Source organism: Sitophilus oryzae, unplaced genomic scaffold, assembly GCF_002938485.1.
Source record: "Sitophilus oryzae breed Bouriz unplaced genomic scaffold, Soryzae_2.0 scaffold_1693_pilon_pilon, whole genome shotgun sequence".
NCBI classification, from domain to species: domain Eukaryota; kingdom Metazoa; phylum Arthropoda; class Insecta; order Coleoptera; family Curculionidae; genus Sitophilus; species Sitophilus oryzae.
In genome coordinates this window covers 2394781-2418538 of record NW_022146383.1, presented here as the reverse complement: position 1 = coordinate 2418538, position 23758 = coordinate 2394781, and the positions used below count along the sequence as shown (strand labels likewise).

General features: G+C 32.8%; 1 protein-coding gene across 3 annotated transcripts in view; it reads right to left on the bottom strand.

Moving 5' to 3' along the window:
• LOC115881037 (coiled-coil domain-containing protein 96-like) overlaps window positions 1-23758 on the bottom strand; it is a 52621-nt gene that overhangs the window by 19223 nt on the left and 9640 nt on the right. For all 3 annotated transcript variants that reach the window (XM_030898395.1, XM_030898396.1, XM_030898398.1), the window contains 6 exons: window positions 21247-21351; window positions 18533-18599; window positions 15138-15177; window positions 6536-6612; window positions 3301-3333; window positions 2449-2586 (listed from right to left, as the gene is read on the bottom strand). In XM_030898395.1, coding sequence (XP_030754255.1) covers window positions 2449-2586; window positions 3301-3333; window positions 6536-6612; window positions 15138-15177; window positions 18533-18599; window positions 21247-21351 — 460 coding nt within the window. The remainder of the gene's footprint in view (window positions 1-2448; window positions 2587-3300; window positions 3334-6535; window positions 6613-15137; window positions 15178-18532; window positions 18600-21246; window positions 21352-23758) is intronic.

Here is a 23758-nt window from a genome sequence, read left to right as displayed (position 1 = left end):
CACGTCAATTTTGTTTGTGAGGGTGACAACTTTTGCCCCAAAAATGATTGCAAAATCTTCAACCCTATAAGCGGGGGTGTCATCCCCCAATTTTTTTCAAATGGGAAGGGGGGTCAAGTGGTGCAATGAAAAGGGCTTTCTATTCTCTATACTTTCCCGCTTCGTTTTTGAAAATCGGTCCAGTCATTGAGAAAATATGAAGGATTGAAATTTGAAAAGTTTATTTAAACATTTATCAGAGTAAATGATAAGGATAAATTCCTTCCACCAATTTGCTGTTTTTTCTTATTATTTCTATGTTTACGATGTTTACGCATTTTTTCACTTGCCACAAAGTTGAACGATCAGGTGCGGTAGTTGCTAGATAGCTGTTCTGTGACTTATGCGTTAATTAATGTGTGTTTTTCAGATGAGTGTCAGACAACTGTCGGTACTGGGCTGAGGACAACCCCAGGGTTTTTCACGAGGTGCACACACAAAACCCTCAGAAATTGAACGTGTAAAATACCAGCTTTTTGAAAATTCTATTGTAAGTCCTTTTTTTCTCCCTGGAAATATAACAGGTGATATGTACTTAGATTTACTGGAAAATACCATCGACCCAGCCCTAACTAACATCATAGAGGACAATCCTGGACACGTTGAAGTGGAACTAATGTTACAGTTGAGGGTTGGAACCTTTGGTGTTAAACTGATTTCAGTTTATAATCATCTGCTCATGATGCTAACATGGTTAGCGAAACGCGCGTCCAGTGTAAAAGTAAAAGTGTTTTGGTGTATTGTGGTGATTTAGTGTTTTTATTTTGCTGGAACTAATGTTTCAACAAGACGGCGCACCACCATATTACTCTCAAAATGTGCGTAATTATTTAAACAATATCTTTCCTGGTCGGTGGATAGGACGAAGGGGTGAAATTGAGTGGCCTCCCCGGTCACCCGACTTGACTTCCTTAGACTATTTTTTAAAGGGGACACATAAAAAGTAAAGTGTATAGCACTCCACAAGCCTCATTAAAAGACCTGCCAAGACGAATTACTGATGTTTGTCGCGTAGTGACCCCGCAAGTTCTTCAGCATGTTCGAGAACGGTTTGAAAATAATTTGTATTAATGTATGGCGGTTGACGGGCAACATTTTCAGCATTTGTTTCATTAATAAGATAAGTTTTTTAATTAATTCAATTTACGCGGGGTTTTTTGCAAAAAGTACTTTTCAAATTTCAATCCTTAATATTTTTACGAAGTACCAGAATACCGTAATACCAAATGTATTAATATCTAATAAGTAAGATATTAATAATAGTGAACAAGAAACGATGATTCAGTGAAATCATGGTAGGCTTTGGAAAAAAGTTGCTTTTCGCGTAATAGTATAAACGTAAAATTGTTATTAGATCAACATTTTGATAGTCTTATCAGCGCTTTTTTTTATCTTTTAATTGCTTTTTCAAAATGCCTTTATTATTTGAAATAGTTGAAGTTGTTGGCATTTTGAAAAAGCAATTAAAAGATAAAAAAAACGCTGATAAGACTATCAAAATGTTGATCTAATAACAATTTGACGTTTATACTATTACGCGAAAAGCAACTTTTTTCCAAAGCCTACCATGATTTCACTGAATCATCGTTTCTTGTTCACTATTATTAATATCTTAATTATTAGATATTAATACATCTGATATTATGGTATTCTGGTATATCGTCAATTTTAAAATAAACTAACTATTTCTATCTTATTTTTAGGTTAGAATGGGCATAATCAAGAGGGCTACTAATCCGTGTTGTAAAATTAAGGTAATTAAGGGCTTATTTTTTGGTATTTATTATAATTTTGCTAATATCTTCGGTTTGAAAGAAGATATGAAGATGCGGTTTTCGCTGACTTTTTAAGCTTTTACTACTCTTTACTATCGGCTAAAATTACATATACTATTGCATTTAATTTTTTTGAAAAAACGCGCAATGTTTGTTAAATTGTAAGACAACGCCCCCTAGCGTCGACGTTCAAAAGCTTATTATTATTGTTTATATGGTACAATATAGAGTAAGAAACGCTCTTTTAAACGAGCTCTCGCTTGTTGGATTCCGATCATCCAGTCCAGAGTTATTAATATTCAAATAAAAGCAGATCTAACCTTCCCCCACCACTTTATTTTGGTAGATAGGAGAAAATGGCTCTAACAAAAAATATTCAAAACATACTGAAGATTATGAAGCTGTTACTTATAGCACACCTTATCTAGGCAAAATTGTGTAAAAACTCCATTTTCTTACTTTTTGTTACAGTTGCGCCCCCTAGCGGTCGTTCTACAAACTTGAAATTAATTTCCAGCAATTTCCCATAGCCCCTTTAGTTATAAATATTTTTTCCGTAAGCCCTACGGCTAATACTTTCCGAGATACAGCCGAGAGCTATTCTTAGTGGGACACCCTGTATATTATGTCCTACCTTCTAAAACTATATCAGGTCCGTTGGTCAGCACCTCAAAACTGGCAAACAAGTCTTCCAACGATTCCAATTTGATTCGGGATTCAAAATTGTACGAGGCGGCGCTTTTCTTTGATTTTCTTCTGTGGTTTTTTTCGTCTGAAATCGAAGCATTGCAAACAAATTATTATTATTATTAATTTATAAAATACATTAATTAAAGTGTCTGTCCAACGAGTTCCGACAGGCCAAGAAAATGACCTAAAAACACAATACACCTGTGAACAGGGTTGGGTAACGACGGCGTCGTCTTATTTTTGTTGGTTTTTAGAGGTTGTTGGTGGTCGTATTATGATCAGAGTTCGGAAGTAGTTAATTAAGACGTAATTTAACTGATTAACTACGTGTAGTTTTTCTTCAAAAACTACGTCTTTTCCCGTTCATTAACTACATGAAAACTACGTTAATAAACTATGTATTGATATTATGAATAATTTCCCTTTGTATGAGGTGTAATAGAGATAATATGATGTAAATATTATATTTTAAGCCATATTTCTTCTGTTTTCTTAAATACATTATGTGTTTTCAAAGCTTCAACTTATTATAACCTCACCTCAAACGTTTGATATTTGAAAGTAACATACATAGGTTACATAAACTGCACCCTCTACATAAATTTCATTAACTACATGTAATGTAGTTTATGTAGTTTTTAAAAGTAACATGTAGTTTTCCGAACCCTGATTATGATGTGCAACCAAAGTTATTTTAATTTCCCTATACCTATGTGTCTCTAACTAATTTTCTGCGTCTGGACATTTAAAAAATGTCGAAAATTAGTTGGTGTAGAAAATATGAACTATAGATTACCTTCAGGAATAATTGCAATGGACCCCATCAACCCTGAAATTAACGACATATTGAAAGAACTTTGTGAGGGCACTATGTGCGCATATTGCAAGTGAAACTTCTTACTAAAAGACATGATGTTTGCAACAGTGCAGTTTGAAATGTTAAAAAAGTAATAAATTAAAAAACTATTTTTTACGCGTAAAAAATAGTTTTTTAAGTGTAACAAATAGTTTAATACGCGTAAAAAATAGTTTTTTACGTATAATTAATAGCACAGATTATACAGATTATAATCTTTGTTTTTTCTTTATTGTTTTTCGTGGTTCCAATTTTCGGAATCGGGCACTAGATAGGTGACTAGTTTGCGCACATAGCACGCCCACTTATGGCCTCTAAAATTGTACACAGCGCATGACCGGCACAGTTATTAGAGAGATATCGGAAAATCGAATAGCATCATCCAGTATTTACGCGTACCTTATCATGGTTACGATATGCGCGAGTCAACGCAACACCCGCTAATAACGTTACCGCCTGACGTAATTTGTGGATCAATTACACCAAGCGCTCTTTCTAAATAACCTCTGATAACGTTTAAAAATTGCTTAAATGGGCATGTGCGGGTATTTGACAAACGGAGCCGGCCGGCGAGATCTTTTATTTTAGGTTATGTTTGAATTGTTTTGAATTATTGCTTTAGTTTTATTAGGTAATTTGATATTTAAGTAGCTGGGATTAGTTTTAATTAAATAAATATGGCCCAAAATATGGATTCCACCTCTTCCAATACTAAAGAACTTATAAAGAATCTTAGGTTTACAGCAGATGGCGACTTAGCCCTTCTAAGAGAATTTGTAGCTTTTGTTGCCCTAAACCCATTGGTAGACGTTGAACAATAAAGCATTGGAAATAAACAAAACAATTTCAAAGTTTTAAATTCAAAGTTAGGTTAAGTTTAAATAGCGGACGCGACGCGATCAGAATTCTTTCCGATCCGATAACTATAAATGAAGAGACTTAATACCACTTCACGTAAAGGAAATAACACCTGGCCTTATTAACGTCCATGCACGCTATTCGGTTTAGCGATAGCTCTCTATTACGCTGTTTATTGTTATTTTACGCGAGTTTATTTTTGCGCACAGGAAATTTGACTCGTTTGCACATCGTCATAAAAAACAATTTTCGTACCACGAATTAGGGACAAGATTTTTATCTGTATACTTATACGATACCTATAATCTGTGCTAATAGTTTAATGCCCACTTGCACCGTTTGTATAAACTTTGTTTAAAGGCTAAACAGTGATTAACTATAATAAAATATGTATATTATACAGATTATAATCATTGGCTAAACAGTGATTAACTATAATAAAATATGTATAGTTAATCACTGTTTAGCCTTGAAACAAAGTTTATACAAACGGTGCAAGTGGGCATAAGTAACAAGTAATAATTTGTTTTACTTTCACAAAATTTGTATTGAAATATCAATGTTTTTAATAAGCACGTGAACTGTTCACCAATACACGTCGCGTCACTACGTCGTTACCACTTTTCGTTACGACTAGCTCGTATGTCGCGGCCTTGAATTTTTACTCTCAGCGCGTAAAGAAGTTTCACAGAAAAATATCAAAAAATTACGAAAGCGTAGAGCTGCCATCGCAACATTGAAATATAATTTTAGCAAAATTTACACTTTTTCTGTAAATTTACAGATTAGCTCGCTTGTAACTAGTGAGTAACGAACAGCTCGATGCCGAGACGTCGCGTCGTCCTGCTGGGTAGTAAATTTCGCATGCAAAAAGTGTAAATTTACAGAAAAAGTGTAAATTTACATAAAAAGTGTAAATTTACAGAAAATCTGTAAATTTATAGGAAAAGTGTAAATTTACAGAAAATCTGAAAATTTACAGAAAATCTGAAAATTTACAAAAAAAGTGTAAATTTACAGAAAATCTGTAAATTTATAGAAAAAGTGTAAATTTACAGAAAATCTGAAAATTTACAGAAAATCTGAAAATTTACAGAAAAAGTGTAAATTTACAGAAATAGTGTAAATTTACAGAAAAACTGAAAATTTACAAAAAAAGTGTAAATTTACAGAAAATCTGTAAATTTATAGAAAAAGTGTAAATTTACAGAAAATCTGAAAATTTACAGAAAATCTGAAAATTTACAGAAAAAGTGTAAATTTACAGAAAAAGTGTAAATTTACAGAAAATCTGAAAATTTACAGAAAAAGTATAAATTTACAGAAAAAGTGTAAATTCACAGAAAATCTGAAAATTTACAGAAAAAGTGTAAATATACAAAAAAAATTGTAAATTTACAGAAAAAGTGTAAATTTACAGAAAGGGTGTAAATTTACAGAAAAAGTGTAAATTTACAGAAAAAGTGTAAATTTACAGAAAAAGTGTAAATTTACAGAAAAAGTGTAAATTTACAGAAAAAGTGTAAATTTACAGAAAATCTGTAAATTTACAGAAAAAGTGCAAATTTACAGAAAAAGTGTAAATTTACAGAAAATCTGAAAATTTACAGAAAAAGTATAAATTTACAGAAAAAGTGTAAATTTACAGAAAAAGTGTAAATTTACAGAAAAAGTGTAAATTTACAGAAAATCTGTAAATTTACAGAAAAAGTGTAAATTTACAGAAAATCTGAAAATTTACAGAAAAAGTGTAAATTTACATAAAAAGTGTAAATTTACAGAAAATCTGTAAATTTATAGAAAAAGTGTAAATTTACAGAAAATCTGAAAATTTACAGAAAATCTGAAAATTTACAGAAAAAGTGTAAATTTACAGAAAAAGTGTAAATTTACAGAAAATCTGAAAATTTACAGAAAAAGTGTAAATTTACAGAAAAAGTGTAAATTTACAGAAAATCTGAAAATTTACAGAAAAAGTGTAAATATACAAAAAAGTGTAAATTTACAGAAAAAGTGTAAATTTACAGAAAGGGTGTAAATTTACAGAAAAAGTGTAAATTTACAGAAAAAGTGTAAATTTACAGAAAAAGTGTAAATTTACAGAAAATCGGTAAATTTACAGAAAAAGTGTAAATTTACAGAAAAAGTGTAAATTTACAGAAAAAGTGTAAATTTACAGAAAATCTGTAAATTTACAGAAAAAGTGTAAATTTTGCTAAAATTATATTTCAATGTTGCGATGGCAGCTCTACGCTTTCGTAAAAAATAGTTTCCATAGAACAATAATAAAGTAATGGACAAGTTAAACTTCACTTACCGTCTGAATCGATTGATCTAGTTGATTTTTCTGCTTCTACCCGTAGTATTGATACTCTTTTATCTACGAAGTCTGGTCTAAAAATATAAAACATGTATACCGGGTGCGTCTCCAAAAGTGGCTCACCCCTATAACTTTTTTATTTTCTTTTTCATTCAAAGAAACGAGATTTGGTATGTTAGTATATGACATAAATTAGGATTGATTGACGTTTTCAATTGTTTTCGGTCACTTCCTGTTTCAACGGAAATGACTAAAACTTTTGATTTTTAAATGGCACTCTCGGTATTTTTTTATTTTATTCGATAGAAAATGGCATTCTGAATAGAATGACATATCATATACGTCAACTTTTGATATTCTTGCTCAATAAAAAAAGTATTCTAAAATTCAATCTAGAATGCCACATGGATAATATGTTAAAAACAGTAATTCTTAATCAAGGAGCCTTGGAAAGGAGCCTTCTCATGTTTTTAGTATCTTGTTTTGGCCAGTTAGAAAATGCTCAAATCTTATTTTTAATCATATCTCAATTTTTTCTAATGGAACGAGCATGACTCATAATCATATTTGGAAAAAGCATTTTTTTACGAATAATTTGATACCACACACTTGGTACTTCCAGTCAAATTTTCGTTACGAACCGCAAGTTATAATTTCAAATAAACTATATGCGAAAATATCAAATGTTGACATAATATGATACGTCATTCAATCCAGATTGTTATTTTCGATCGAATAAAGTAAAAAAATACCGAGGGGACCATTTAAAAATCAAAAGTTGTAGTCATTTCCGGTGAAACAGGGAGTAACCGAAAACAATTGAATACGTCAATCAATTCTAATTTATGTCATATACTAGCATACCAAATCTCATGTTTTTAACTGAAAAAATAAAAAAGTTATAGGCCTGAGCCACTTTTGGGACGCAACCGGTATAATATATTAAAAAAAGAGTTTCAGTCCCTTAGCTCATATAGGGCCCGAGTTAACGACGCTCCGAGATCGTTACTACTTTTCCTCTCGCGTCTCGTGTGTCACGGCTTTGAATTTTTTCTCCCATCGCGCTTAAAGAAGTTCCACTTCACAAGCAAGACTTTCTCGAATCGTGCAGCAAGAACAAGATCAATACTAAAGCTTAATCTAGTACCGAATCTAGCAATCCTAGTACCGAAATCACTCCAATGAAAGCAGGCTTCCTAAGTTGGTCAACGGTTGATTGCACCCTTTTTTTTCACCGGTGAATGCCTGGCAGCGGTATTTTAAAAGCTCAGTAGTTTTAGGAATTACTTTAGTTTACATTTGATAACGATCTAGCCGAAACTGTGTTAATAAAAATACATAAAGACGAAATTCCTTTATTTTTAAAACCCTCAACTGGCGGGCGTGGTGAATTTATGTAACGCTTATGGCGTTCTGGGGTCCGACGGACCCCAATTTTTTTTTCAGTTTAAAGTGCATGATGATATTTTATAAAAAGCTTGTTATTTTTACACTGTTTACAATACCGGGTGTTGCATAGTCGGACGGGACATAGAAAATCCCATGTAAATTTTAATGGGGTCAATTATTGGCTTCCCCAGGAACAAAGAGAAGATGCAAGAAATGATACCGACTTGGAAGTTTTATTGTGCGTGGAAGAGAACGATGGAAAGATCAGCTCAAGGAAACTTGAGGATGAAATAGGAATAGATCACACTACAGCGTTTCGAATTTTGAAACGACATAAATACTATTCCTTCAAATATGAAAAGCACCAAGAGCTACGAGATGGGGACGAAATAGGGCGGCAGGCGTTTTGTTTTGATATGATGGAAAGAGCAAACACGGATAGGGAATTTTTAAAAAACATATGTTTCACTGACGAATGCATGTTTACCTTAAATAATGAACCCAATTTTCATAATTATCGATAATGGAAAAAAGAAAACCAACACAGGTTTGTCGAACCAAGGACGCAATATCCACAGAAAGTAAATGTTTGGGCAGGGATATTCGGACACAATATTATCGGGCCATTATTTCTTACGCGAAATTTAAATGCAGAATATTATTTGGAACTACTCGAAAATCATATTTTATCTGCTTTACATGATGTAGCTAGGAAAAATCAGGAAGTTTGGTACCAAATGGATGGCTGCCGAGTTAGACGAGTTAAAAAATGCTATTTCTGCCGAATGCAATAGAATTTCAGTTTACCAACTAGCGAATGTAAGAAGAGAATTTTATGATCGCCTGGATTATTGTCAAGCAGTCCATGGAGGAATATTTGAACATCTTCTTAAATCCTAAAGTTCTAACAATTTAATAGTACCTAAATTAATAAGTTATTGAATATTGTAGATAATAATACTATATATAATTAACCTTGTAATTGATTACTTTATTTTACTTTAATTCATATTAATTTGTATTTATAAATACATCTTTAAGATTTTCGATGTAGGAATGAGTTATCAATAATAATAAAGCACTAAATAGGTAAATTTCAGAAATGACAACTTCATTTGACAGTTATCTTTTACCTTGACTGGTGCTCATAAGTAAATACAGGGCCATAAGAAAGGAGAAATATTTAAAAAGAAATCGGCGATAACTCGTAAACGGGCTAATCAAAAATATCTAAAGTTATTCTTTTGAATGTGGGTTTTAGTGCTCTTCAATAAACCTAAATAAGAATTATTCTCTAAAATAATTAGGGAAGGCAATAATTGACCCCATTAAAATTTACATGGGATTTCCTATGTCCCGCTCGACGATGCAACATCCGGTATATTCAAACTTGTGAACAAACTATTTCATTAATTTTCAACAAATTAATTAGAACGGACTCAAAAATAAAGTAAAACGCATTTTTTAGGAATTTTTGACAACAGAAATATAACTTGACCCATAGAAATTAAAAACATATATATTTTATGATTTTACCCTATTATTAATAGTACAAACAACTGAAATGTGAATCTAAAGTAATAAACATAAATTATTTTCAACAAAACTGCAAACTTTGAATGTACAGGGTGGATCAAATTCGACGCTTTTAAATGGAAACACCCTTTTCTAGAGGAGATAGACAAAAACTAATATCGGTGTCTGGAGCTTAATTTTTGTCAAAAACATGATGGTGAAAACCGCATACCGATATCTGTTACCGTTTCGGAGTTACGGGGTGTTTTTCAAAAATATGCATTTTTAACAAATCGCTGTAATTTTTTTGCTATGGAAAATTTTGTTTTTTTACGAAAACATTTCCAAAGCACCTTTTTACGTAGAATTTAATGGTTTAAGTATAATTTTTTTAAAATTAATAATTTAAGAATTATCAACAGAAAATTTGATTTTTTATATGAGACACCCTCTATATTTTTTTAATTTATTGAAAAGAATTTAAAATTAGCTTTCCAAAATATAACACACTTGATATTTTGCTTAATTCCTCTTCGAGATATAGAGTATATAAAAATTCGCCCTCTTTAAATAAGTAGGCTTTGAACGGCACAGGCTGTAATGCAAAAAAATTCTAGCTGTGAGCATCAATTAAAACGAAAATAATATCTGCTATGAGAGATGCAGAATTTTATAACAATTTAAAATATATTTAACCAACACACATTTGAACTATATCTAATAACAATAAAAATAAATAGCAAACCAAGACATGAGATTTTGCTACAGGTGTTCGACATATCGACCGTCTTCTGTTATGGACAGACGGGTCAGTTTTTGAACATTTCTCGCGGAATTCATTAACTCGGTGGGGTGAAAGATACCCCTCATAACTGCTAAGTATTTTTAATTCTTGTCTAGATTATATGGAAGAATAAGGAACCTTCATTCTTCCGCAAATATATGCATAGGATTAGATCCATGGGCACTATGTTAGGCGGTCTCGACGGCCAACGGCTGGGATCTTGGTTAGCTATTCAATTATTCTTGAAATTGGCTGCAAAAATTTGCTGATAACTTCAGCGTTCAGAGGCGGTGCGTCGTCTTGCTGGAAATATGTTTTCGAGTTCCATTAAGGGCAAATCATCAATAAGGGGTCCAAAGCCTACTAGTTAAAAGTGGCGAACTTTTAAAAATTTTGTATTTTGAAGGGGATTATAACAAAATATCAAGTGTGCTATATTTTTGGAAAGGTAATTTTAAATTCTTTTCAGTTAATTAAAATATATAGGGTGTCCCAAATAAAAATCAATTTTTCTGTTGATAACTCCTAAATTATTAATTTTAAAAAATTATACTTAAACCATTAAATTCTACGTAAAAAGGTGCTTTGGAAATGTTTTCATAGAAATACAAAATTTTTCATAGCAAAAAAGTTACAGCGATTTGTTAAAAATGCACATTTTTGAAAAACACCCCGTAACTCCGAAACGGCAACAGATATCGATGTGCGGTTTTCACCATCATGTTTTTGATGAAAATTGAGCTCCAGACACTAGCGATGGGAACTATCGAATGAATTAAACTATCGAATGGTTACTGAATGAATGATTTCAACTATCGAATGGTTTTATTCGAATAAAATCATTCATTCATTTGTATACTAAAGCATATGTGACAACCTCGCCGTGCGACTAAATGGTTATCGTTGAGCCACGACTATCGAATGCTTTTGATAAATGAAATTTAGTATTCGTTTGATTTTTGTGTGCGTCAGTGCATTATTAGTTCTTCCAAATTTTTATAATTTCACCTTATAAATACTGTGCTATAAAATATTTAAAATACTAAAATAGTAGTTTTTTTAATTGACGATTGTGTGCGTGTGCAGGTGCCAAAATTTTTCCGAAAATTTGTGTGATTTTCCGTAGCCCGATCTTTCACTTATTTTATTTTATATGGTATATCTATATGGTCTATTTTTAATGGGAAATTTTGAGAAGTAGCAATTTTTAAGAGAGATGAGATGAACTTAGAATTAATTTTAAAAATACATATTTGTATTTTAGATGTTTTAATAATATGAAATAGTTGAACTTAATAATCATATTTAAGTAATGTGGTTAAGTAAATGGGGTTATCGAACTCAAACTATGGGGTGAGAAAATTAAATTTTTGCTACTACGTAAAATAATGTTTATATTAAATTATTTTAAATTTTGTTGTTAATAGGTATAACAAATTATTACTGTTATTATTATTTTTATTAAACCAGTCTTTGCTTAAAACATTAAAAATAATTTTCCACATCCAAAATAACAAGTATTATTGCAGTGTAACAACAGAATATTAATAAAAAAAATGCAAAATATATAGACATACTATCCCTAACTAACTAAAGACAAACAATAATATTCTTTGCTAATATCAACTAATACCAATATATGGCAACAGCGCCCTTCATAATGTATTTTCTGTGTAAATACTAGCACCTCAATAAAAAAAATAATGTGTCCTTATCTTTATGACTCCGCAAAAAATCAAAGATGCCGGCTTCTTTCATAGCATTGCCACCGACCGCTGTCGGGTTTCTCGGAAAGAAACCTACGTCGCCGGGCGACAACTAAAATCCAGTTAATATTTTATTATAATCGATCCTGACGAATAAATGAATTTCATAAATGAATGAATTTTATAAATGAATGGTTTTTGCCTCCGAATTACTAGAATACAATAAGGCAGATGACGCATCTATTCGATAAGTTTTATTCGAATAGTTTTAAACGAATGTTTTTTACTAGCTATCGAATTATTCGAATGAATTGCAACTATCGAATGTTTTGATAGTATTCATTCCATAGTTCCCACTACTACCAGACACCGATATTAGTTTTCGTCTATCTCCTATAGAAAAGGGTGTTTCCATTTAAAAGCGTCGAATTTGACGCACCCTGTACATAATTTTTTCAAATACAGTTCATGCTAACATAGGATCTGCATTTGCCGCACATGGATCGTGCATATTTGATTCATGAAATTTTTGTTTTTTGTCATTTTTTCATTGACATATGGTTGCCATATACCACATCTCTTTCTTTTCTGGTATTGATTATTCAATTTTTTTTCTTCTATAAGTAAGAGATTCAGAATCGGAGTTATGGTTGCTCTTCGGAGAAAAATCAATGTCTCGATGGTCTTCATCTTAATTAAGCCTCTTTAAGTTCATCAAACCACTCAATTAATGCTTCCTCAAAATTAGCGTCCCAGTGAGGCACACTTGTTAGACCACCCGCCATCCTAATAATGTAACATTCTTGGCGTGGTGGTGCCACACAGACCCTAATGAAACTTTAGCCCCTGCTGGTAGGAACAATACTTGATAAAATCATGTAACAGTCTGTTCCTCGTCAGTTCCTCGCAACGATCTCTGTGTGCTAGCTCATAAAATATCGCAAATAGCTATTATTTTTGCATCATGTTTACTATAATTTTATTGTTAAATATTATTTTATTTAAATTTTACCATTATGCAACCCGATATACACCGCGCTATAGAGCCACAGAATATTGTTACTGGATGCCGCCCAGCATTAGAATTTTTGTCGACCTCTTTTTATCTTTGGTCATCACTTGTCACTTGTCACTGTTAGATCAAATCAGATGTTTTTGGATTTATTTATCCTTTGTTTTGGTTATTGAAATTTTATAATTATCAGATAAAATTTCGTAGTTAAATTGGTTATTTTTGATGTGGATCGCAGTATGCAATTCGTTCATTTAATTGTGGGAATTTGTGAGTTTAGTTCGTTCATTGACCGGATATCGAAGATGGCTGTGAAAATAATCTAGAACATCATTTTTTATTTATGCCTTTTTGTGAGTTGGACTAGTCACGATATATAGTTCTCTATCTATATCCTGGAGGGAGATTTCCGGTTGAAATCTGATTTTGTGAAGGAAATCGAATCCTTGCATGACTTCTTGTGTACTCCCCGGCTGAAGAGTGTCGTCGTGAAGAACTGGCTGCCGTTTCATGAAGCATTCCCTGTGGGTGAATAGCAGGTCTTCCTAGAGAAGGATTAAGGCTTCCGAAACACATTTGGTTAGAGACGTGGTTGGATTTTGTTGATTTGTATGGACCACCGACCAATTTCCGTAAGGGATTAAATAGCCAAATTTTCCGACCGATATTCCGATTCCACGTGCCCAAGAAGTCCCCGATAGTTCCAAGAGCAAGAAGACCGATCCAGACCGTAGCACAGAACAGTCCAGAATTCCATCCGTTCCTGTTGCCCGTGTGTAGAGTTACCCGTTGAACATCATAAACCCTCGTTGAGGGTTTTTTTTATGTTCACCTCTTGAAGTCCTACACCTGGCCGGCATCCGTACGTCTGCTGAAATCCGTGGGCTCCAGTGACAGTACACCGAGCTGCTGTGCACCGCCGCAGCCACCCTGTAGCTATACACCGTAGCTCAGCCGGAGGAACTTCCGAGTTGTTTCAAGATTGTACATTGATTAGAGTAAGACTGTTTAGATTTAGATTTGCTTTATGTAAACCACCCTGTTTGTATCTAGTATTAAGTTAGATAAGGGGGTTTGACGTCATAGGTTTAGTTATTTCTCATTTGATTTAAATTCTATCTTCTTTTCGTACATTTCAATTTGCTTTTCTTAACACATTTAATTTCTCTTACATTTCATTTATTACTTTATATATATTAACTGTTTCATAGTTTAATAAATTGCTTAAATGTTTTTAGTAGTATTATTTACAGTCTAGTCTCATAGTTAAGTTAGAGTCACTTAAGTACAAATAGTTATAGAATATTTGAAGTTCATGATAGTTGCACTCAACAGTTCGAGGTTAGTGTTGAAGTCTACTTAATAGTTACATCTTTATTGCCGAGTTCATAGAGTATAATCTCGTGGCGCCCTTTTATTAATATCTTTGAACCCCGACCACCCGGCTGTTAAAATTAAAAAGCTAGTGGCCTCTATGCAACTCATTCAGGTTAAGTAAACTTTGTGTTTTATTGAACTTCGAATTAGAAAGGGCGTGGCAATCAAGTGCATCTTTACAGTTGCATATTGGTACTAGGGTTCGGAAGTAGTTAATTAAGACGTAATTTACCTGATTAACTACGTGTAGTTTTTCTTCAAAAACTACGTCTTTTCCCGGTTATTAACTACATAAAAACTACGTTAATAAACTATGTATTGATATTATGAATAATTTTGCTTTGTATGAGGGGCCTAAATAATATGATGTGTGAATATTATATTCAAAGCCATATTTCTTCTGTTTTCTTAAATACATTGTATTTTCTAAAGCTTCAACTTATTATAACCTCACCTCAAAGCTTTGATATTTGAAAGTTACATACATAGGTTACATAAACTACACCCTCTACATAAACTACATTAACTACATGTAATGTAGTTTATGTAGTTTTTAAAAGTAACATGTAGTTTTCCGAACCCTGATTGGTACCCTAACTTAAAGGTAAATGGCGCGGCGAGGCCTAATTCTTAAACGTAAATATTTTACAGAGGTTTAAATACAGAGGGTTAATGCTGAATCATTGTCCACGACATTTACAGAAACTAAAGCTCACATTCACTGATATGCTGACACTGCGTCAGTAACAGTTCCAACAACTAATTTGAAAAAAAAACTTTAACTAGAGAGTGAATGTAACCAATACGAATACTAACTTTTTGTCCACTTGATTTGAAGCTCTAGGAACTTCAGATTCTAAAAATTTTAGAAAAAAATCAATTCAAACTTGATCTAAATCGTACTTAGCATGTAAAATATCGTGTGTTGCATCGATGACCTGGACATAGGAAATCCCACGTAAATTTTAAAAATTTTAAATAAGTTTTTCTCATTTTATTTTACAGAAAAAGTTACTTGAAACTTTTTAAAGATGAAGAAAAAAAAAAAAGAATTTTTTTTTCTTTCTTTCGGAAAGAGAAAACTTTCCGAAACGTTAAGCATTTTTTTCTTTGTTAGGCAAATTTTTATTACTGTAAACACAACTTCTGACAAGCAGCGTCCGTTTAGGTTTAACGCAGAAGTGTTTACAAAAAATAACTATTTTATTTTGTAGATTTTTCTTGCAGTGCAGTGGCGAAAAACCCATAAGGATTTTTTTTTTGGATAAACATAAAACAATTATTAACAAAATTAAGTACTTGTTAATAATTAAAAAATGGATAAAATTTGCTGTCAAACCAATATTTATTGGTTTTCGGAAAATTATGCCTCTTCAAATTCGCCAAGCACTGGTACGATGTTTTTCGAATGAACAATTTGCTTCATATTAAGGAGTTCTTTAAAAAGTTTCCGATACATTTTTTTTGTAAAATAAAATGGGAAAAACTTGTTCATCATTTTTAAAATTTACATGGGATTTTCTATGTCCAGACCGGCGATGCAACAGACTGTACAGGGTGTCCCATTTTGGTTGAAGTCATACGGCATCTCTGTTATTAGTAAAGATAGAAGGGTGCGGTTTGCACAAACCTGTCCCACTTTTTTGTCAAACGGAAGATGCCGTAAACAAAATTTTCATAGCCTCCTTCGTTTCTGAGCTACAGGGTCTTTTTGAAAAATTTGCAATTTGGGACACCCTCTGTATCTCTGTTATTATTAAAGCTATCGAGAAGGTGAAAACTGTTTATTGTAGAACTTTTTACGTAGAATACAGTGGCGTGGTCTGTTATTCTACGAAAAGAATATTTTTAAAGATATGAACTAAAGTTAGCTACTAATAAATTCTTTATACAAACACCGGAAAAGTCTAGAGATATTACAATTTTATCCAGCCATCATCAGTAATTTTATTATTTGCATTTCTGATATAATAAAATTGAAATAAACAAATAGTTTACAGGACGTATTGGAAATAAAAATGCGAAATTTACCGAATTTTTCAAATTTACCTTGATTTTTATTGGACTCAAAAAAATACACACATTTTTTTTTATTCTAAACTGTGAATTAAAAAAAAAGAAAAAACCATTTTTACTTAATAAAGGGTATAGCGTCCTCTACTGTTCATTACAGCTCTACATCGTCTCTCCATGCTCCTGATCACGTTGTCGATCTCTTCTTGAGGTACAGCCTGCCACGCTGCATTCACGGCCCGAACAAGATCCCTACGAGTTTCACGAGGCATACCCATTCTCAAAATTCTTCTTTGGACCGCGTCCCATACGTGCTCGATGGGGTTGAGGTCAGGAGATTGTGCCGGCCAGGGTAAGATGTTTAATTGATGAGCATTGATAAACTCACTTCCCGCTCTGGCCGTATGAGGCCGTGCATTGTCATGCATGAGAATGAAGTTTCTCCCAAAATCATTGGCATGTGGTAACACGACAGGCTCAAGAATTAAAGCACGATATGTGATTCCTGTTAGAAACCTTTCAAGAAAAACGAGATCGGTTTTTCGGCCTAACTGGACTCCTCCCCAGACCATAACTGTTCCATCTTGATAAGGGTGCACTTCCTGAACATGATCCAACCGAATAAAATGTCCCGGTTCTCTCCATACCCTAAGCCTTCTCGAATCCGGATGAATTCCAAAGCGTGACTCATCCGTGAAGAGAACATTGGCCCATTGTTCATTCGACCACTGAACATGATCTTGAGCCCACAAATATCGTACTTCTCGATTTCCTCTCGTTAAGGGTTGAGCTCTCCAGGGGCGTCTGCTTCTTAAGTTGACCTCTCTTAATCTATTGCGAACAGTGTCAGGACTAACGGTTAAATTATGTGTTTCCTGGAGAATTAAACTAAGCTCTGGTGCTGTAAGAGTCGGTCGGCGTCGAGCATTTAATTGTAAAAAATGATCTTGCTGAGGGTGCCGAGGGGTAGTAATGCGATGTCGCCCTGTGTGCCTTTCAGCAACATCACCACTTTCACGGTAGCGTCCACTTAATCGCGATATTACACTTTGCGTTGTATTTAATGCTCTAGATACGTCGATTTGGCGCATTCCAGCTTCGATTTCATGGCCCTTAGCATTTCGTCTCTTTTAAGATGTCTTCGCTCCATAATGTCGTTTAATACTAAACAGAGTTATTTGAATGAATTCTGGCCAGTTATCATAAAAACATAGCCAGTACAGGTTAAATTCGAACAATTGATGCTAGGTGCTTTTTATACATTTGACAAAAAATGCACAAACACTTCTGCAAATATCCCAAATTTAGAAATAACTAGTGTAACTACTTCGTTTCAATCGAAGTAGAAAGAATCGGCCTACGAATATGTGGTTGTTTATTCAAAACATTTATTATTAACTTTAATAAAATGATATGCCTAGATTTTTCCGGTGTGTGTATATTAGAAAACTTAACCCTCTACCGCTATTTGTAGATCTTGGAAGCTGTCTGAATTTTAGATATTTCATTAGCTAATTTACGTGAAATATACTTTCAGCAAGATGAGGCTCCCCCTCACAACTTCGAAAATATTAGAATTTTGTTAAATTATTATTTCCCAAATCAATGAATTGGAACCAAGGAACCCATATGATAGCCTCCCCGATTCCCGGATTTGTCCGTTCTCAATTTCTGATTTTAGAATTTTTGAAATACGAAATATATCGTGGTAACTAGAACAATTTTTTTTATTTATCACGGCCTACTAATAAGAAAATGATATATTTTAAACATTGCAGTAAATAGTGAAAATAAATATAGAGTGATATGTATTTTTGAGAAGCCCATAGCAAGACGGATCATATAATTTATAAATATACAGGGTGTTCCATTTGAAAAAACATAACTTTAGTTCATATTTTCAAAAATACTACTCTACGCCACTGTATTCTACGTAAAAAGTTCTACAAGAATCAGTTTTCATCTTCTCGATATCATCCACAATAACGGAGATACGGGGGCTGTCCCAAATTGCAAAATTTTCGAAAAGACCCTGTAGCTCAGAAACGAAGGGTGCTATGAAAATTTTGTTTGCATCATCTTCCGTTTGACAAAAAAGTTGGATAGTTTTACTAATAACTGAGATATGGGACACCCCGTACAAAATACATTAAAATTAAATTTAGATCAATAGGGGCACTCTCGTTGCTTTATTTTACCTGAAAATTTTACAACTGATGTTTGAGTTCTCTCATCCTCTTCTATGTCATCCGTCATTCCAGTTATCTAATAAGAGTAAATAAAATTAAAAAAAAGAAATTAGAAATACTTTATAGTTTATAGTGTTATAAGCAGAGATGGTAGTTCAGTAATATTATGGCTCAAATTGCGATATATCCGACAAAATTCATAAAGTTTTCAAAATTGGTGGAAATAATCAGGACATCATATGTATTAATAAACTGAAAAGTTCCCACCCCTAAATAGTGTGCCTCATCCCCCAGGACATCGTTTCTACCCCCATTTTGAGTTTTTTTAGATAATTTCGGCAACGGTGCAATTTTCGACAAAAATACCTATATAGAAAATTGTTCTTCATAAGATTCTCTATCAAAAAAATAATTACACTTTTTTTCTAAAGTTAATAATAAAGTGGAAAATAGGGCGCAAATATAAGGGTTGGTTATGACTAAAAATAATTATAGAGTGTTATATATATATTTTCGAGAAGCCCGCTGAATTAGGAAATTTAATAATATACAGGGGGTTCTAACTAAAAAAAACAGAACTATAGTTAATACCTAAAAAACATTTTTTTTTCAAAAAAGTCTGTCTACGCCACTGCATTCTACACAGAAAAGTGCCTTTAGAATGTATAATTCATTTTTGCGTAGTTGCTGAAATAAACAAACTATCGAACATCTTCAAAAAGTACAAAATTTGATAATCCCCCTGTAGCTTCGAAACCGATCAAGATAGCCACGATCCGTTTGCGGCATTGTAATTTTTTTCAAAAAAAGAATCCGAGATTGCAGTATCAAAATTTGAATATTTCTCACGGTTTCCTAGATACCCTATAGAAACAACCAAAATGGTCCACCGTACAGGGTGAGTCAACGATAAAGTAAAGTCCATTATCTCATTTGTTTCGAGGTTTACAAAAAAAATATTAAATATAAAAGTTATAGAGATAGTTAAGATACACATTTTAAAATTATTATACAGTATACAGGGTGCTTCAAAAAAGTGTGGCGAATATAACATATGTTTTTTTTTAAATGCAACACCCTATTTTTTATTTTATTTTTAGATTCTGCGTAAAATTCCATAACTTTTTTATATTATAATGTTATATACCTAAAATTAATAGTTTTTGTTATATTTAAATTTGTTTAAACAAATGTTAGATTGCAGTGGGTTAAAAAATTGTCAATGATGGCATTGATTCTGAAGTTGGACAACTAAAATTTGGTAGGAGAATTTTATAGAGATATAGAAAAAACCTATGTAAAGGTATTTTAGTTAGATAATACAGAGTGTTCAAAATATATTTAGGAATTTCAACTATTTAAAATTAAGGAATTTCAATTTTTTTAAATGGTACACCCTATATATTATAATTTTTTCTGATAGATTTTGCCAAACTCTTCAACTTTTATTAAGAATGTCATATACCTATTTTTATTAGTTTGCGATTTATTCCAATTTTTTCTATTTTTACCCATATTTTTAATACAATTGGGCTATAACATCATAGTTGCCATGACAAAAAGTAATAATTATCACAATTTCATGTCTGTTAAGCAAGTTAAGAACAAAATTTGAATCTTAGTTTAATTTGTTGTAATAAGTATTTGTATTTTACTAAGAGTGAGTCCCAGGTGGGACCCTCCACTGAGGCCGCGAGGGCCTATTGTGGCTCAGTTTCTACAAACTCTTTAATAGAAAAAGAGCATTAAAGTTCGCCCTCAAGACCCAGCCTTTTAACATAGGCCGTTATGTCCGAGGGTGATATGTCTTCTAGGTCTGATAAGTCTAGCGTGGGTTTGCCAAACACCTCAAACCTGGTCCTGCCCCCAGCGGGGCAGGTACACATAACGTGCTTCATTGTTTCGTCATCTTCCAAACAGAGTCGGCATTCGGCGTCTTCCACCAGTCCCATCTTCTGTAGGTGTGATCTCAGCCGGCAGTGGCCCGTGTAATAAGTATAATTGGTAGAAATAATACTTACAGATTTTCTTGAAATGAATTAGTCAATGTGATTGATATACACAGACAAGCTTAGAAAACCACATTTTTTGGTTCAGTACTATATATTATATAGTACTTTGCTAACTACTATAAGGATAGATGTATATTATCTAGAAAACATCTTCAGTAAATAGTTTAAATTCATAAATATATTTTGAACACTCTGTATCATTTAACTAAAATATATTTACATATTATCTTTTTTTTTTTCATCTCTATAAAACTCTCCTACCAAATTTTGGTACTCCAACTTCAGAAACAATGGCACCGCCTGACAATTTTTTACCACACTCCAATTTAACATTTGTTTCAATAAATTGAAATATTAAAAAAACTATTAATTTTAGGTATATAACATTATATATAAAAAAGTTATGGAATTTTACGCAGAATCTAAAAATATAATAAAAAATAGGGTGTTGCATTTAAAAAAACATATGTTATAGCCGCCACACTTTTTTGAAACACCTTGTATACTCTATAATAATTTTAAAATGTGTATCTTAACCATCCCTATAACTTTTATATTAAACATTTTTTTGTAAACCTTGAAACAAATGAAATAATGGACTTTACTCTATCGTTGACTCACCCTGTACAACAGTATAATTGATTTTTTAAAGCACACATAGTAATCTATTTTATAAAGTTTACTAGATGAAAACAATAATTATTACTTTACCTTAGAAAGGGTTTCATTGGGATCATCTTGGTTTTCGAAAAAATCCGCATCGACTTTTAATATTGACTTTGTGTTTAATATTGCCCGCTCTTCGTCCACATCCATCTATTAGAAATACATATTTTGATATCAATTAAACTTTTAGTTACGTAATCGAGGGCGCGATTTTTAAATTCATTGTTGCCAACCATGGACATATTCGGCGCCGGGCTGACTAACTGGAATTTAAAATTCGCGCTGGAGGTTCAGGTGGTAGCTCTGCTGTAAAAAATGTCAAGTTGCCGCATTTATTTATTTATTTCCTGACATTGCCATTCGTTTTGACACTTTAGTTTTGTATTACGAGTTTTTGGCTTAAATAATTAGTGTTGTCTTAATATTATGTCTTATCCCATATAACATACAATATCCGCAGGATATTCATAGAATGCCGGAATGTCCCATTATAAGATCATCTTATAAAGACATCTATAGGATATCCTCCAGACATCCTGAAATCCTGTTGATGTCTCAGAATAGAACCCAAGCAGCATTTGGACGTCGGGACAACGTTGTGTCACGCGACCAAACGTCGGGGCGCAACGTCGGCACAACCTCGTGCCAACCCTAGTCTGCACTAGTTTGGAGAATAATTTTTGGGTCGAAACGACGTTGGATACCGACGTTGGCTAGAAGCCTAATTTAGTACAAACTGCAACGTTGTTTAAAATCCTAATTCACAGAAATACAAAACTAATATGGCGTCTAAGTCGCGTTTTATCCTAAATTGGGATAATTATAGTAAAAATATTATTTTTATGATTTAGTTAGACATATGTCAGATGGCAGTGAAGGAAAACAAAACAAAAGTATTTAAGTGTGGAGGATGTTTGAAGATCATAATTATTGAAACACTTTAACTCGTTACCCAAGGCAAAAAAGTTAAACGCAAACAACTTTATTGATAAATGTATTGTTTCTACTTTGAAAAATACTAATGGGCCTTAAAATTAAAGAAGTTTTAAAAATTTTCTTGAATTTTTTAGTAAAAGAGAATAATTTATTCGCAGTCGAAAAAAATTTTTCGCGTGTTTTTTTTTAGGGTCAAATATTTCAAGTTAATGTATTCAAAAAGCAGGAATTGCTATTTTAGGAACGAAACATTTTCTTATTTAACAACATGGCGGCTTTCACTTTGTTGTTTTGGAGATTAAGATGGAGTAGTTCGAGTAGTCGCATACTGGACTAATAAAGTCGCAGTTCGGCCTTAACAGGTAGTATACTAGTCGCAAGATTGCCTAATTTAGTCATCCTAGAGTCTAGCTTGTGCCGCCCTCTATAATATAAATAAACGAGGGAGTGGATATACATCGGTAATATATGTCGATGTATATTTAAATTTAGTTTTATATGTACCTTTCTTATGTCCCATTTTAATTAAGTTTTTTTTATAAAAACAAAAACAGCACTGAACTGTCTGACTGAACAGAACAATAAAGTGAAAATTTAAGATTTAAGGTTATGGTTCAATACAGTTGCAAAAAGGTAGTGACTCGACGTCCTACCAACGTAAGAATAAGGAAATCTAATTAACGTTGGAATTAGTAAAACAGACGACGTTTGCATAACGTTGGAATAGGTCCTGAAACTGACGTCGGTAAACTCTATATTGTTCAACGTTGTAACTACGTTGTCCGAATCACCTAAAGATCACTTAAGCAAAAAAGGTTACAAGACAACGTTTATTCGACGTCGCAGAAGCTTCTACTTTGCTGTAGTACTAGTCCAACGTCGGCACAACGTTATAAAAACGTTTAAATTTATTTTAATACCCAAGGTAGGGAGCTAACTATTTTTTGTATCTAATCCAACGTTGTGTTTAGTAAACATGTGGTCGCAAGTCGTGAAAATGCTACTTGGGAATATCCTATGGATAACTCTGTCGTATATCTAATGTACATCCAGCTGAGATATCCAAACATGTTCATGATAATAAAGTATCCTAACAATATCGTCTAGATATTTAGGAAAAATAAATAATGTACTACTTTTTATATTACATAAAATGCAATAAACCATACAGATAGATATATATTACGTCAAGGCAACAAAATATCCTGTTGGTATCTTCTGGATAATCTGGATATTTATAAGCTTGGCCACTCCCAGTAATACAGAGAATTTAAAAGGCCCGCGCAAAAAATTTCCCACAATCCATCTCGACAGTTGTTTGTTTTTGCATCGTGTATTATTCAGTTCTTTGATACCTCAATATAACAGCCTCGATGTATTGGATACCCCAATAACAGAACAGGAAATAATGGCATCCATAAAACAGCTTAAAAACATCAAATCAGCTGGCTGTGACGCGATCCCGGCGGAAATCTAGAAGTGTGCAAGTAAAGAACTATTGGTCATCTTAAGGCTCCCTTCGATGTCATATGGGAAAGCGGAGAGGCACCTCAGGACTTTTGCAACGCGAATATAGTGAATATATTTAAGAACAAAGGAAGTGCATCAGACTGCGGAAATT